This window comes from Phaseolus vulgaris, chromosome 10 (assembly GCF_000499845.2).
Source record: "Phaseolus vulgaris cultivar G19833 chromosome 10, P. vulgaris v2.0, whole genome shotgun sequence".
Taxonomy (NCBI): Eukaryota; Viridiplantae; Streptophyta; class Magnoliopsida; order Fabales; family Fabaceae; genus Phaseolus; species Phaseolus vulgaris.
In genome coordinates this window covers 18062851-18079159 of record NC_023750.2, presented here as the reverse complement: position 1 = coordinate 18079159, position 16309 = coordinate 18062851, and the positions used below count along the sequence as shown (strand labels likewise).

The 16309-nt window shown below is 52.2% G+C and overlaps 1 protein-coding gene across 1 annotated transcript; it reads left to right on the top strand.

The window, feature by feature from the left end:
• The first annotated feature begins 912 nt into the window (after positions 1–912).
• LOC137815913 (filament-like plant protein 1) lies at positions 913–1575 on the top strand. Its single transcript, XM_068619024.1, has one exon. The coding sequence runs from the start codon at positions 913–915 to the stop codon at positions 1573–1575; it is 663 nt and encodes a 220-aa protein (XP_068475125.1).
• Positions 1576–16309: the final 14734 nt, after the last annotated feature.

Genomic DNA, 16309 nt, shown 5'->3' with positions numbered 1-16309 from the left:
GCCTTGTGCTGCATCTCTGTTATTTGTTGTTGGGCGTTCTGCTCGCTACGCACTTAGACTTGGTTTTTATTTCCTGCACCATTTGTTTAACTAGCTTGCACATGTACTCATATACTTTACTTTGTCTTTGAGCTTATTCGTATGCTTTCGCTCTGTGCAGATCTCATGCTGGGCAAAGGCAAGCTAGCTGAATTGAGGGCGCTCGCCCGCACCCATAAATTGGCATCGGGGTCTCAAACCGTGCCAAACTCAGTGGTGGAGATCGCCGCTGCCCAGGGCAGATCACCCCCTAAAGGCTCGACTCCTCCAGAAGCTCTGCCCGCTCCTCAACGAAAGAAACTCATCTTGAGCAAACCAAAGAGGAAAACTCCTCAAGTGGTCCAAGAAGATGAAGAAGAGGACGATGAGGCGACAGAGGATGGCCTTATCACCAAGAGGAGAAGGGTGGCGCCTTCCTCACCATTTGTTCCACCTGCCCTTCCAACGCCAACACCACCTTCTCCCCCAGCTCCAACACCAACACCACCTTCTCCCCCAGCTCCAACGCCGCCAGTCCAAGCACTGCCCTTGGCGGCTGCACTTCCTGCGGTTGAGGCCAACGAGCCCAACTTCATGGAGAACCCTCCGAGCGCCTCCACGCCATTCGTATCCGCTGGAGAGGGTCCTCCTTCAACTGCCTCAATCGCCGAAGCTGCGCCAGGTGGGGATGAAGGTGCTCATAACTCGCCAATCATCATCACCGAGTCCCCCACGTCACCAACACGCCAAGAAGCTCAAATTCAACAACCAATCCAAGAGGTCGGTGGCGAGAGCCAGCACCAGGCTCCTTCAGCGCCTCCACCAATAGCAGTTGCAAACCTTCCCCTTGCGGTTAAAGGGATCTAGGGACCCTTCACGGCCAAACTCAGAATGATGGCAGAAGACCTCCCCTCCATCATATCAAAAGCTGTGGAGAGCTCCAGCAAGAAACTTCAGGACGACATCTCCGTGCTCCAAGAGGAGAATCGCCTAATAAGGATCGAGGCGGAGAAGTTGTCTTGCAACCTTATGCTGGCAGAGATCGGTCATTCGAGAGTGGAGGACGCCATGAGCACTGAGCTGAGGGTGGCGCGTAAGGAGGCCATTGATCTGCGCCATAAGGTGCACCTCCTAACTCAAGAGAAAATTGAGCTGGAGAGCAAACTGGTTCCCTACCGTCTCAAGGTGGCTGACCTGGAGGCATCGATCAAAGCAGATGCAACCAAGGTAGAGAGCCTTGAGAAGAGGTCAGTAGATCAGGAGGTCCTCTTAGGAAAAGTCGAGAAAGAGAGGGATGACACCGTGGCTGAGCTCGCCGAGGCCAGAAAGGAAAACGAAAAGATCGCTGCAGAGCTGGCTCGGGCGCAGGAGGAAAACAAGAAGGTTGCTGAAGACCTCGTTCAAGCTCGTGAGAAAACTGAAGAACTAAAGAAACGAGCCGATGAGCTAGAACAGCAAACCGAGGGGCTCAAAAAGCAGAATGAAGAGCTCGAGCTGAGCTCCGCCCAAGTCCTCGCTGCTGGGTTTGACGCCGCCCTGGAGCAATTTGCCTGCTAGTACCCCGATCTGGACCTTTCCATGGTGTCACTCTACAACGAAGTGGTGGATGGGAAGATCGTTCCTTCTGAAGATTAGCTGCTTCCCTCCATCACTTATTCATCTGTTTTTCTCTTGCACAAACTTACTTGTAATAACTTTCCTTTTTTGTATATGTATTTCGAACTGATACCACTTTGTTATGAAGTTTTCTGCTTCTTCATATAATCTCTCTGTTAGCTTTATTTCTTCTTGTACAAGTAGCTTAAACGAAATTGACTTAGCAATTCTGCGAGCGCAACTGTTCACTAACTGATAGTTTAAGACATAGTTCACCTGATCTGCTCAATCAAAACGGGCCTTAACTCATGCCATCGCCTAGACTTCTTCTGATCGCCAGGGGGTCTTGGCGATGTATGCTTCCTCCTGCCTTCATAATTTTGGCCATTGTTCCCTCATCCGGGGGTAGAGGCATCTTTCGGATCCTTCTCTACCTCCCTGAGCTTCAGAACGAGGAACCGGGTGGCTGGGCGTTCTCTTCGAACCTACCTTAGCCACCCTCTGAACTTCTTCCACCCTTTACACCATACCTGAACTCGTTCAGGACGAGAAGGATTTTATCTTGCCTAAACTCGCTCGACGGCGAGAAGGTCTTTAACTCGCCTGAACTCGCTCGACGGCGAGAAGGTCTTTAGCTCGCCTGAACTCGCTCGACGGCGAGAAGGTCTTTAACTCGTGCCTCTACATTGCCCCAGGGGCTGCATCTTCTCTCCACTGGAGGCACTGAGGACTTTTTACTGGTGCCTCTACATTGCCCGGGTCTACATCTTCTCTCCCCTGAAGGCACTGAGGACTTTTCACTCTTTCTTGCCTCAGAACGCGCGAGGGCGTTGAGGTCTTTAACCTGGTGCCTCCGATCGCCGGAAGACAATGAGGACTTTTAAAACTTTAACTGATGCCGCTAATTGCCGAAAAGCGATAGGGACTTAAAACTTTTTAGAAAGCATGCAACATAACTTCAACTCGCCTTAAATCACATATAAGTGACAAGGTCTTTCTTCAAAACTTTCGGAAAAACAACAAGCATGCAATCTAAAACACTTTAAACTTTGAAAACTCTTCTTTATTGGGTGGCCTCATTAAAAACCCTCCTTAGGGAAAAAAGAGTGCCCCCTTCAAACCGTTTTGATCAGAAACATTGCAAAGCTCTTCGTGTTTGTTTTTACTTACAAAGTTTTTAACTGTAATACAACTTGAGGTGCGTGGCGTTCCAAGTGCGAGGAATCGCCCCTCCTTCTAATGTCTCTAAGCGGTAGGCGCCGTTCCTGAGTGCCTCGGTTATCCTGAACGGTCCCGTCCACTTAGGCGACAACTTGTTCTCTATCTCGTACTGGTGGGCCTTCCTCATCACCAGGTCGCCTTCTTTAAATTGTCTTGGCATCACCTTCGAGTTATACCTTCGCTCGATTCTTCTTTTCACTGCCTCAGCCTTTACTCTCGCCTCTTCCCTGACCTCATCCAGCAAATCCAGATTCAGCCTTCTTTCCTCGTTCGAGTCTTCCGCTACAAAATTCTGGAATCTCGGCGAGCTCTCCTGGATTTCCACTGGAATCATTGCGTCGCATCCATAGACCAGGCTAAACGGGGTCTCATGTGTTCCTGGCTGCTCGGTGGTGTGGTATGCCCAGACTATACGGGGTACCTCCTCAGCCCACGATCCCTTGGCTTTCTCTAGCCTTCTCTTCAAACCTCTCAGCAATACCCGATTGGCTGACTCTACTTGGCCATTTGTCTGAGGGTGCTCGACGGATGCAAATACTTGTTGAATTCCCACCCCTTCGCACAGCTTCTTCAACAGGTGACTTGCAAACTGAGTCCCGTTATCTGACACCAGGCGCTTGGGCACACCAAACCGGCACACGATGTTCTTCCACACAAAGCTCTCGATTTTGTGTGCGGTGATCTGGGCCACTGGTTCCGCTTCAATCCACTTGGTGAAATATTCAATTGACACCACCAAGTACTTCATCTGCCTGACCGCCAATGGGAAAGGTCCCAGAATGTCGATCCCCCATGTATGGAACGGCCAAGGGCTGTAAATCGACTTCAACTCCTCGGGAGGCGCCTTGAGCCAATCGGCGTGCTGCTGACATTGCTTGCAACACTGTGCATACTTCTTGCAGTCCTCCCTCATTGTAGGCCAATAGTAACCTGCACGGAGGGTTCTTGCGGCCAGAGCTCGACCCCCGACGTGACTTTCGCATATCCCCTCGTGAAGCTCGGTCATGATTCTTGTACATTTCTCTCCGTGCACACATTCTAGGAGTGGGTGTGTGAACCCAAACCTATACAACTCGCCATCAATCATTGTGAACTTGCTAGAATTCTTCTTTATCTTTCTAGCCTCCGTCGGATCTAGCGGGAGGAGGCCATCCGCCAGGCATCGTTGGTACGTGTTATCCACGTGTCTGGCTCATGCGTAGCGCAGACCTGCGTCATGTTCACCCTCTCTCCCCGACATGCTCTTATTCTCGGCGATCTCAAGGTCTCCTGAGTCAGAGACCTGTGACTCCTCGCCGCTTTCTCCGCCGACTTGCTTATTTGGAGAACCAGGTGATCTGCCACAAATGCTCTAGGTGTCTTCAAAGTTTCTTGGATCACCGTCCTCTGCCTACCCCTTTTGCCCGAACTGGCGAGCTTAGCTAGCAAGTCAGCTCGGGCATTCTGCTCTCTGGGCACATGCACCACTTCAAAGGAGACAGAGGAACTCTTCAACTCCTGCACATACTCCAGGTAAGCCGCCATTTGTCGATCTTTGGCCTGGAACTCGCCTGTTACTTGTCCCGTGACCAGCAGTGAGTCACTCTTAGCCATCAGCACCCTTGCTCCCATCTCTTTAGCCAGCAAGATTCCGGCGATCAGCGCCTCATACTCTGCTTGATTGTTGCTGGCTTTGAAGGCGAACCTCAGGGATTGCTCAATCAGCACACCGTTGGGCCCTTCCAAGATGACTCCAGCACCGCTTCCCTGCTGGTTTGACGACCCGTCCATCGAGAGCACCCAACGAAAATCATCCCCCTCAACTCGTGCCGCTTCTGAAGAGAGTTCGAGCACGAAGTCAGCGAAGATCTGCCCCTTGATCGGACCTCGGGGCTCATACTTGATATCGAACTCCGACAGCTCCACCGCCCACTTCACCATCCTCCCAGCAAGTCGGTCATCACCAGTATTGTAAAACTGTGGAAATAGTGGCGCAACCTCCTCGCCGAAAATACCACAGCCAGCGCGGCTTTCTCCAAGGCCTGATATCTCACCTTCGGGCCCTGCAGCACCTTGCTGACGAAATAAATAGGCTTCTGAGCCTGGTCCTGGTCTTGGGCGAGCACCGCACTCACCGCCCTCTCAGTCACAGCAAAATACAACCTAAGAGGGGTCCCCACCAACGGTTTGCACAAAACCGGCGGGCTCGCCAGGTACTCTTTAAGCTTGACGAAGGCCTCTTCACACTCCTTCGTCCAGGAAAACTTGTTGTTTCGCCTCAAAAACTGAAAATACGGATGACCCTTCTCTCCGCTGGCTGACACGAAACGAGACAGGGCGGCCATCCGAACTGTAAGTTGCTGCACTTCCTTCACGGTAGCCGGGCTCCTCATCGCCAAGATGGCAGCACACTTATCAGGATTGGCTTCTATCCCTCTTTCGGTCAAGAGAAATCCCAAGAACTTCCCCGCCTCCACGCCAAAAATGCACTTCTTGGGGTTCAGCTTCAATCTGATTGTGGTGAACAGCTCCTCCAAGTCCGCGACGTGCTTGCTCTTCTCCAACGAGGTCACGACCATGTCATCTACGTACGCTTGCACATTCCTCCCCAGCATACTCGATCCATCAACCTCTGGTACGTGGCCCCCGCGTTCTTCAGCCCAAAGGGCATCACCTTGTAGCAGTAGCATGATCTCTCGGTCATGAAAGCGGTCTTCTCTTCATCCATGGGATGCATCTTTATCTGGTTGTACCCCGAGAAGGCGTCCAGGAAACTCAGCAACTTACACCCTGCAGCACTGTCCACCAGGGCGTCTGTGCTTGGCAGAGGATACGAATCCTTTGGGCAAGCCTTGTTCAGGTCAGTGAAATCGACGCACATGCGCCACTTCCCATTGCTTTTCTTCACCAGCACGACATTGGCTAGCCACTCAGGGTACTGGACTTCCCTGATATGGCCTGCAGCGAGGAGCTTCTGGGTTTCGTCCCTGATCGCCTGCCTTCTCTCCTCGTTGAACTTCCTTCTTCTTTGTCGCACCGGCCTGACCTGGTTGTCCATTGCTAGATGGTGGCACAAGAAGTCGGGGTCAATTCCCGGCATGTCTGAAGCAGACCATGCGAAAGCATCCAGATGCCGCTCTATCACCTTGGCAATCTGGTCTTGGAGCTCAGCCTCCAAGGATCTTCCCATCTTGAAGACCTTTCCCCCGATCTCCCTTTCGAGCCATTCCTCGACGGGTTTGGGTCTAGCTTCCCTAGCGATCACCGGCCTGGCGATTCCCAGCTCCCTCGCTTCCTCTGGGCGGTTCCTCGCCTCTTCTTCCCGCTCAGCGTTCTCCCCCTCAACATCGGCGTCCCTCATGACGACGTCGCCCCCGGCGACCACCTCCATCGTCGCACCAACAACTCGCCATTCTGTTGGCTTGGGCCTCACCCTGGGAGGCGACGTCGTTGTGATGTAACTTATTGACCTCTTGTTTTTCAGGCTATTCTCATAGCACTTCTTCGCTTCCTTCTGGTCAGATTTGATGGTGATCACCACCCCTTCCATTGATGGCAACTTCACCTTCATGTGCCTGGTCGAAGGCACAGCTCCTATTCTGTTGAGTGTTGGCCTTCCCAACAGAATGTTATATGCTGAGGGAGCGTTCACGACGAGGTACTTGATTTTCTCCGTTCTTGAGCCCGCCTCCTCCGTGAAGGTAGTTCTTAACTCTATATACCCCCTGACCTCCACCTGATCACCAGCGAAACCATACAAACACCCTCCATAGGGCCTCAGCTGGTCAAGGTGCAACTGCAACTGTGTGAAAGTCGGCCAGAACATCACATCTGCCGAGCTTCCTTGGTCCACCAGAACCCTGTGGACCTTCCTTCCCGCCGTAACAAGCGAGATGACTATGGGATCGTTGTCATGAGGCACAACGTCCCTGAGATCTTCCCTTGTGAACGTGATGTCAACGTCTGGTGAGTGGTCCTCGAACATGTCCACCGTCATCACAGACCTCGCATACTTCTTCCTCTGTGACGCGGTGCATCCACCACCTGAGAAACCTCCTGCAATGGTGTGGATCTCTCCGTGAGTAGGCATCTCGTGTTGCTGAGCCTCACCACCTGCTGGCTAGGAGCTCGACGCGCCCCCCGTTCTTCTATCCAGCAGGTAATCGTTTAGGAACCCGCTCTTGACCAGGTCGTCGAGCTGGTATCCTAAAGCCAAACATGAGTCCACAGTGTGGCCAAAGCCCTGGTGGAATTCGCACCAGGCGTCTGGCTTTGGTCCCAACACCTTGTCGCCGACCTTCTCGGGTGCCTTAAGCCTGGCTGCTATATTGGGAATGGCGATCAGGTCCGCCAACCCCATGACAAACTTATGCTTCGGCGGGCGATTGTATTCCCGAGGTGCCAGCTGAGGGCGCCCTGGGCCCCTGCGTTTGTTCTTCCTTGGATCATAAGGATGGCGAGTCCTTTGATCCCTCTTGGCTGCCGCTGTCTCCAGCACCCTCTGTGGCTGGATCCTGGTCTATGCACGTGGCCTAGCGGGGGCCACGCTTCCCCTCTTCTCGGCGACCTCACTTTCATCGGCGATGTGGGCCACCGCAAGTTGCCTAACCTCAGCAAACGTGGCGGGGTGAGCCCTGATCAGCGCCTCGCGGAAAGGTCCCGGCAGCACGCCCTTCTTGAAGGCGTATACCAACATCTCTTCGTCTTTGGCCGGCGAGCGGACCATCTGCGCCCCAAAACGATTCAAGTAGTCCCTGAAGGACTCTCCCTGGTACTGCCTTATGTCGAACAGATCATAAGACACCCTAGGGGGCGCCTTGTTCACTATGTACTGCTCGACGAAAAGCTTCGAAAACTGCTGGAAATTGGTTATGTGACCTATAGGCAGGCTCACAAACCATTCCAGTGCCGTTCCCTGGAGTGTGCTCACAAACATCTTGCAATACACAGCATCCGATCCTCCTAACAGCATCATCTGCGTGTGGAACGTGGTGAGATGTGCCTCAGGATCCTCCACGCCGGTAAAAATAGCCTTCACGGGTACCACACTCGCAGGGATAGGCGTGTCCGTAATCGCCTGAGCGAGAGCCATGGGAAAAACGCGAGGCGGCGTCGACGGCGCGACCTCTTCAGCGACTGGGCGCCCTCGCTGCTCCTGAAGAGCTTGGCGCAATTCCTCAGTCACTCTGTTGAGCTCTTCGTTCCTGGCCTGAGAGGCGACCAGGTCCTCATGCATCTTTGCCTGCTCTATGCGCGAGGCTTCCATGTTCGCCTGCAACGCACGCATGATCTCCACCATCTGTGCCATAGTCATGGCGCCTTCCGCAACAACTGGCGCAACTGGACTTGAGCGGTTGCTTCTCATCTTTCTCATGAAAACTTAATAGGTCACAATGAGCGACGAACAACACCTCCTTCAGCAACGATCGATTCAGCGATCAATCGGTCAGAGCTTCGCAAACTCCAAAGAACTTCAAGAACACAACCTCAACAGCGAACCTTCACAGAAACTCACAACTCCACCACAAATCACCGCTTCTTTCACGAAAATCCGAACGAACGAAGAAACTTAGATCTTCACCGATTCAAACTTGCGTAAGCAGCGAAAAACCTCACCTCACCGAACAAGAACTCAAACGAACGGTGGAAAACACAAAACTATCGAACAAAGGTTAGATGAAGAGCGGAAAGTGGTTGCACCAGCACACAACCACACAAAACTGCAGAAACTTCCAAGAACTCACGCTGTGGATGGGGACAGGTTTTACACGGCCCCACGGTGGGCGCCTGATGATCCTGCCTGTTGACCGGGACGCAAGAACCTTGCCTCGTCAAACCTGGATCGACCTCTGCGCCGCATTAGCCTTCGTCCTTCACTGTGATTCACCTCAAGAACCTGCAAAACACAGAACGGCGCCACTGCGGCCGATCACGCTCCGACGCCCAAGTCAGCGACTGAACCACCAAATACTAAGAGAAAACCTAAGAACTCTAAGGAACCGTGCAAAATTCTCTCTCAGCGTACTCAAGTTCTCGCAAGCGTAAAGAAGTAATCTAAACGTGCGTACCTCAGAAGTTCGTTAGAATCTCTTATATACCTATGCACTTTCTCTCTCCTGACAGTTACACATCTGGACACGCGGCTCGCATCCAGCTGTACACGTGTCACCATCTGGAGCATCCTTGACTTGGGCGCCACTTCTTATTCTTCAGGCTTTTGGCTATGTTACTTATGCATGAAGCAACTCAGTGCATAGCTGCCTTGGAGCGTGATCTCTTCTGAGTGGCGAGTTCGGGTGCCTTCGTACACACCTTCCCTGTGGTCTCGCTGGCCGCCTTCATGATCTACTTTACTTGCTTCACCGTGTATGTTCAGGTAAGCTGCCTCCCAACCTCGTCCTCTGGCTAGCTAGGAAATGACCATCTGACTTCGTCTTCGGCGATGTCCTTGTTTCGGCGATCTCTAACCACTAGGTCGTCTGGGTTCGCATCCGGCGACTTCATCTCAACACGAGCCCGGAGCACGCCAACTTAATAATTGGCGACCACACGAGCCCCCCGACTTCCTTCCCTTCTGCCAGCCATGGGCCCTGCTCAACACGCCTACATAATAGCTCGCTGCCACGTCATCACTTTCGACTACCAGGACGGTACAAAAGGGGTGGTGATCACCATCAAATCTGACCAGAAGGAAGCGAAGAAATGCTATGAGAATAGCCTGAAAAACAAGAGGTCAGTAAGTTACATCACAACGACGCCGCCTCCCAGTGTGAAGCCCAAGCCAACAGAGTGGCGTGTTGTCGGTGCAGCGATGGAGGTGGCCGCCGGGGGCGACGTCGCCATGATGGATGCTGAGGCTGAGGGAGAAAACGCCGAGCGGGAAGAAGAGGCGAGGAACAGCCCAGAGGAAGCGAGGGAGCTGGGGATCGCCAGGGAAGCTAGACCTAAACCCGTCGAGGAATGGCTCGAAAGGGAGATCGGGGGAAAGGTCTTCAAGTTGGGAAGATCCTTGGAGGCTGAGCTCCAAGACCAGATCGCCAAGGTGATAGAGCGGCATCTGGATGCTTTTGCATGGTCTGCTTCAGACATGCCGGGAATCGACCCCGACTTCTTGTACCACCATCTAGCAATGGACAACCAGGTCAAACCAGTGCGACAGAGAAGAAGGAAATTAAGCGAGGAGAGAAGGCAGGCGATCAGGGATGAAACCCAGAAGCTCCTCGCTGCAGGCCACATCAGGGAAGTCCAGTACCCTGAGTCGCTGGCCAATGTCGTGCTGGTGAAGAAAAGCAATGGGAAATGGCGCATGTGCGTCGATTTCACTGACCTAAACAAGGCTTGCCCAAAGGATTCGTATCCTTTGCCAAGCATAGACGCCCTGGTGGACAGTGCTGCAGGGTGCAAGTTGCTGAGCTTCCTGGACGCCTTCTCGGAGTACAACCAGATAAAGATGCATCCCATGGATGAAGAGAAGACCGCCTTCATGACCGAAAGATCATGCTACTTGGGCTGAAGAACGCGGGGGCCACGTACCAGAGGTTGATGGATAGGGTACTTGCACCAATGCTGGGGAGGAATGTGCAAGCGTACGTGGATGATATGGTCGTGACCTCCCCGGAGAAGAGCAAGCACGTTGCGGACTTGGAGGAGTTGTTCACCACAATCGCCAAGTTCAGGTTAAAGCTGAACCCCGAGAAGTGCATTTTTGGCGTGGAGGCGGGGAAGTTCTTGGGATTCCTCTTAACTGAAAGAGGAATAGAGGCCAATCCTGATAAGTGTGCTGCCATCTTGGCGATGAGGAGCCCGGCTACCGTGTAGGAGGTGCAGCAACTTACAGGTTGGATGGCCACCCTGTCTCGTTTCGTATCAGCTAGCAGAGAGAAGGGCCATCCGTACTTTCAGTGTTTAAGGCGGAACAACAAGTTTGCCTGGACGAAGGAGTGTGAAGAGGCCTTCGTCAAGCTTAAAGAGTACCTGGCGAGCCCGCCGGTTTTGTGCAAACCGTTGGTGGGGACCCCTCTCAGGTTGTATTTTGCTGTGACTGAGAGGGCGGTGAGTGCGGTGCTCGCCCAAGACCAGGACCAGGCTCAGAAGCTTATTTATTTCGTCAGCAAGGTGCTGCAGGTCCCGGAGGTGAGGTATCAGGCCTTGGAGAAAGCCGCGCTGGCTGTGGTATTTTCGACGAGGAGGTTGCGCCACTATTTTCACAGTTTTACAATACTGGTGATGACCGACTTGCCCATCCAGAAGGTTCTGAAGAATCCCGATGTAGCTGGGAGGATGGTGAAGTGGGCGGTGGAGCTGTCGGAGTTCGATATCAAGTATGAGCCCCGAGGTCCGATCAAGGGGCAGATTTTCGCTGATTTCGTGGTCGAGCTCTCGTCAGAAGCAGCACGAGTTGAGGGGGATGATTTCCGTTGGGTGCTCTCGGTGGACGGATCGTCGAACCAGCAGGGTAGCGGTGCTGGAGTCATCCTGGAAGGGCCCAACGGTGTGCTGATTGAGCAGTCCCTGAGGTTTGCCTTCAAAGCCAGCAACAATCAAGCAGAATATGAGGCGCTGATCGCCGGAATCTTGCTAGCCAAAGAGATGGGAGCTAGGGTGCAAATGGCTAAGAGTGACTCGCTGTTGGTCACGGGACAAGTAACAGGCGAGTTCCAGGTCAAGGATCCACAAATGGCGGCTTACCTAGAGTATGTGCAGGAGTTGAAGAGGTCCTTTGTCTCCTTTAAAGTGGTGCATGTGCCCAGAGAGCAAAATGCCCGAGCTGACTTGCTAACTAAGCTCGCCAGTTCGGGCAAGGGGGGTAGGTAGAGGACGGTGATCCAAGAAACTCTGAAGACGCCTAGAGCATTTGTGGCAGATCACCTGGTTCTTCAAATAAACAAGTCGACGGAGAAAGCGGCGAGAAGTCACGGTTCTTTGACTCAGGAGACCTGGAGATTGCCGAGAATAAGAGCATGTCGGGGAGAGAGGGTGAACATGACGCAGGTCTGCGCTACGCATGAGCCAGACACGTGGATAACACAGTACCAGCGATGCCTGGCAGATGGCCTTCTCCCGCTGGATCCGACGGAGGCTAGGAAGATAAAGAAGAATTCTAGCAAATTCACAATGATTGATGGCAAGTTGTATAGGTTTGGGTTCACACACCCACTCCTGGAATGTGTGCACGGAGAGAAATGTACAAGAATCATGGCCGAGCTCCATGAAGGGATATGCGGAAGTCACGTCGGGGGTCGAGCTCTGGCTGCAAGAAACCTCCGTGCAGGTTACTACTGGCAAACAATGAGGGAGGACTGCAAGAAGTATGCACAGTGTTGCAAGCAATGTCAGCAGCACGCCGATTGGCACAAAGCGCCTCCCGAAGAGTTGAAGTCGATTTACAGCCCTTGGCCGTTTCATACATGGGGGATCGACATTCTGGGACCTTTTCCATTGGCGATCAGGCAGATGAAGTACTTGGTGGTGGCAATTGAATATTTCACCAAGTGGATCGAAGCAGAACCAGTGGCCCAGATCACCGCACACAAGATCGAAAGCTTTGTATGGAAGAACATCGTGTGCCGGTTTGGTGTGCCTAAGCGCCTGGTGTCGGACAACGGGACTCAGTTTGCAAGTCACCTGTTGAAGAAGCTGTGCGAAGGGGTGGGAATTCAACAAGTATTTGCATCCGTCGAGCACCCTCAGACAAATGGCCAAGTAGAGTCAGCCAATCGGGTATTGCTAAGAGGCTTGAAGAGAAGACTAGAGAAAGCCAAGGGATCATGGGCTGAGGAGGTACCCCGTCTAGTTTGGGCGTACCACACCACCGAGCAGTCAGGAACCCATGAGACCCCGTTTAGCTTAGTCTATGGATGCGACGCAATGATTCCAGTGGAAATCCAGGAGAGCTCGCCGAGATTCCAGAACTTTGTAGCGGAAGACTCAAATGAGGAAAGAAGGCTGAATCAGGATTTGTTGGATGAGGTCAGGGAGGAGGCGAGAGTAAAGGCTGAGGCAGTGAAAAGAAGGATTGAACGAAGGTATAACTCGAAGGTGATGCCAAGGCAGTTTAAAGAAGGTGACCTGGTGATGAGGAAGGCCCACCAGTACGAGATGGAGAACAAGTTGTCGCCTAAGTGGATGGGACCGTTCAGGATATCCGAGGCGCTCGGGAACGGCGCCTACCGCTTAGAAACATTGGAAGGAAGGGCAATTCCTCGCACTTGGAACGCCACACACCTCAAGTTATATTACAGTTAAAAGCTTTGTAAGTAAAAACAAACACGAAGAGTTTTGCAAGCTTTCTGTTAAAACAATTTGAAGGGGGCACTCTTTTTTCCATAAGGAGGGTTTTTAATGAGGCCACCCAATAAAGAAGAGTTTTCGAAGTTTAAAGTGTCTTAGATTGCATGCTTGTTGTTGTTACGAAAGTTTTGAAAAAAGACCTTGTCACTCGTATGTGATTTAAGGCAAGTTTGAAGTTATGTTGCATGCTTTCTAAAAGTTTCTAAGTCCCCATCGCTTTTCGACGATTGGCGGCATCAGTTAAAGTTAAAAGACCCCATCGCTTTTCGGCGATTGGCGGCATCAGTTAAAGTTAAAAGTCCTCATCGTCTTTCGGCGATCGGAGGCACCAACAACGTTTAAAAGACCTCAACGCCCTCGCGCGTCCTGAGGCGAGAAAGAGATAAAGACCTCCTCGCCGTCGAGCGAGTGCAGGCGAGAAAGAGATAAAGTCCTCAGTGCATCCAGGGGGGAGGAGATGTATGCCCTGGGCAAGTTGAGGAACCGGTTAAAGTCCTCCTCGACTTTGTGCGAGTGCAGGCGAGAGCAAGTTAAAAGTCCTCAGTGCATCCAGGGAAGAGGAGATGTAATCCATGGGCAAAGTAGAGGCATCAGATAAAGTCTTTCTCGCCTTCGAGCGAGTTCAGGCCAGATAAAGTCCTTCTCGCCGTCGAGCGAGTTCAGGCGAGATAAAGTCCTTCTCGCCGTCGAGCGAGTTCAGGCCAGATAAAGACCTTCTCGCCGTCGAGCGAGTTCAGGCAAGATAAAGACCTTCTCGCCGTCAAGCGAGTTCAGGCAAGATAAAATCCTTCTCGTCTCGAACGAGTTCAGGTACGGTGTGGAGGGTGGAAGAAGTTTAAGGGATAGCTAAGGTAGGTTCGAAGAGAACGCCTAGCTATCCGGCTTATTGTTCTGAAACTCAGGGAGGTAGAGAAGGATCCGAAAGGCGCCTCTACCCCCAGATGAGGGAACAATAGCCAAGTTATGAAGGCAAAAGGAGGCTTACATCGCCGGGACCCGATGGCGATCAGAGGAGATTCAGGCGATGACAAGAGTAAGGGCCCATTTTGATGGAACAGATCAGGTGAACTATGTCTTAAACTATCAGTTGGATTGAAACTTGCTGTTTAGTAAGTAGTTTCACGCTGAAGCTCGTTGCCTTGAGTTCACAAGTTATTAGAATGCTATCGTTCGATAGTTAGTAGTTTGATAGTAAGTAAATAGTTGCGCCCGCAGAGTCGCTAAGTTAAATTCGTTTAAGCGATTTTTACAAGAAGAAGCAAAGCAAACAGAGAGATCATATGAAGAAGTGGAAAAATTTATGATAAAAGTGGTATCAGTTCGAATACAAAGGAAAGAAAATTACAAGTAAGGATTGTGCAAAAGAAGGAAGGCAAATAAGTGATGGAGGGAAGCAGCTAGTCTTCAGAAGGAACGATCTTCCCATCCACCACTTCATTACATATTGACACCATGGAGAGGTCGAGCTCGGGATACTGGCAGGCGACTTGCTCCAGGGCGGCGTCGAACCCAGCAGCGAGGACTTGGGCGGAGCTCAGCTCAAGCTCTTCGTTTTGTTGCTTGAGCCCCTCGGTTTGCTGCTTCAGCTCGTCAGCTCGCTTCTTCAGTTCTTCAGTTTCCCTACGAGTCTGAGCGAGGTCATCAGCAACCTTCTTGCTTTCCTCCTGCGCCTGGGCCAGCTCTGCAGCAATCTCTTCATTCTCCTCTCTGGCTTCGGCGAGCTTAGCCACGATGTCATCCCTCTCCTTTTCGACCTTTCCTAGGAGAACCTCCCGATCAACCCACCTTTTCTCAAGGTTCTCTACCTTGGCTGCATCCGCTTTTATTGATGCCTCCAAGTCAGCCACCTTGAGCCGGTAGGGAACCAGCTTACTCTCCAGCTCGATCTTCTCTTGAGCTAGGAGGTGCAGTTTCTGGCGTAGATCGGACGTCTCCTTGCGTGCAACCCTCAGCTCGGCACTCATGGCGTCCTCCACCCTTGAGTGGTCGATCTCCGCCATCATGAGGTTGCAAGACAGCTTCTCCGCCTCGATTCTTATCAGGCGATTCTCCTCTTCAAGTGTGGAGATATCATCCTGAAGTTTTTTGTTGGAGCTCTCCACAACTTTTGTCATGATAGAGGGGAGGTCCTCTGCCATCACTTTGAGCTTAGCCGTGAAGGGCTCCAGATTCCTTTGACCGCGAGGGGAAGGCTTGCAGCCGCTGTTGGCAGAGGTGCTGGAGGAGCCTGTTGCTGACTCTCACCACCACCCTCTTGAACTGGTTGAAGAGGTTGGGCTTCCTGGCGTGGTGGTGATGTGGGGGACTCGGTAATGAGTATTGGCGAGTTATGAGCGCCTTCATCCCCACCTGGTGCAGCTTCGGCGATTGAGGTAGTTGAAAGAGGACCCTCTCCAGCAGATACGAATGGTGTGGAGGCACTCGGAGGGTTCTCCATGAAGTTGGGCTCGTTGCCTTCAACCGCAGGAAGTGCAGCCGCCAAGGGTACTGCTTGGACTGGCAGTGTTGGAGCCGGGGGAGAGGGCGGTGTTGGTGTTGGGAGAGCAGGTGGAGATGAAGGCGCCACCCTTCTCCTTTTGGTAATGAGGCCGTCCTCAGTTGCCTCATCATCCTCATCCTCGTCTTCTTAAACCACTTGAGGAGTTTTCCTCTTTGGTTTTTTCAAGACGAGCTTTTTTCGTTGAGGGGCGGGCAGTGCTTCTGGAGGAACTGGGCCTTGAGGGGGCGATCTGCCCTGGGCAGTGGCGATCTCCACCACCGAGTTTGGCACGGTTTGAGAACCCGATGCCAATTTGTGAGTTCGGGCGAGCGCCCTCAGTTCAACTAACTTGCCTTTGCCCAGCATGAGATCTGCACAGTGCAAGAATACACAAGTAAGCGCAAAGGCAAAGGTAAAATATATGAATACATGTGCGAATGAGACAAACAAATTGTGCAGGAAATAAAAACTAAGTCTAGTGCGCAGTGAGCAGGACGCCCAATAATAGATAACAGAGATGCAGCACAAGGCGAAAACCTAAATGTCGAGGTAAGTGCTAACCTATGTGAGCTTCGAGTTGGCCCTCGAGGAACTCGAAGGTGATTATTGCAGAGGTGGGAAAGGTGATGTTAGCGGCTGCCACGCTTTTCCAGAAGAGGCATAGATCCTTGTCCAACTCGCCCATGTTGTCAGGACTTATTGGCCTTCTGAAGCTTTCCTTGGAGT

Bases quoted from the DNA above. Each gene is read 5' to 3' on its own strand.
- LOC137815913 (XM_068619024.1), top strand. From the start codon at position 913: ATGGCAGAAGACCTCCCCTCCATCATATCAAAAGCTGTGGAGAGCTCC.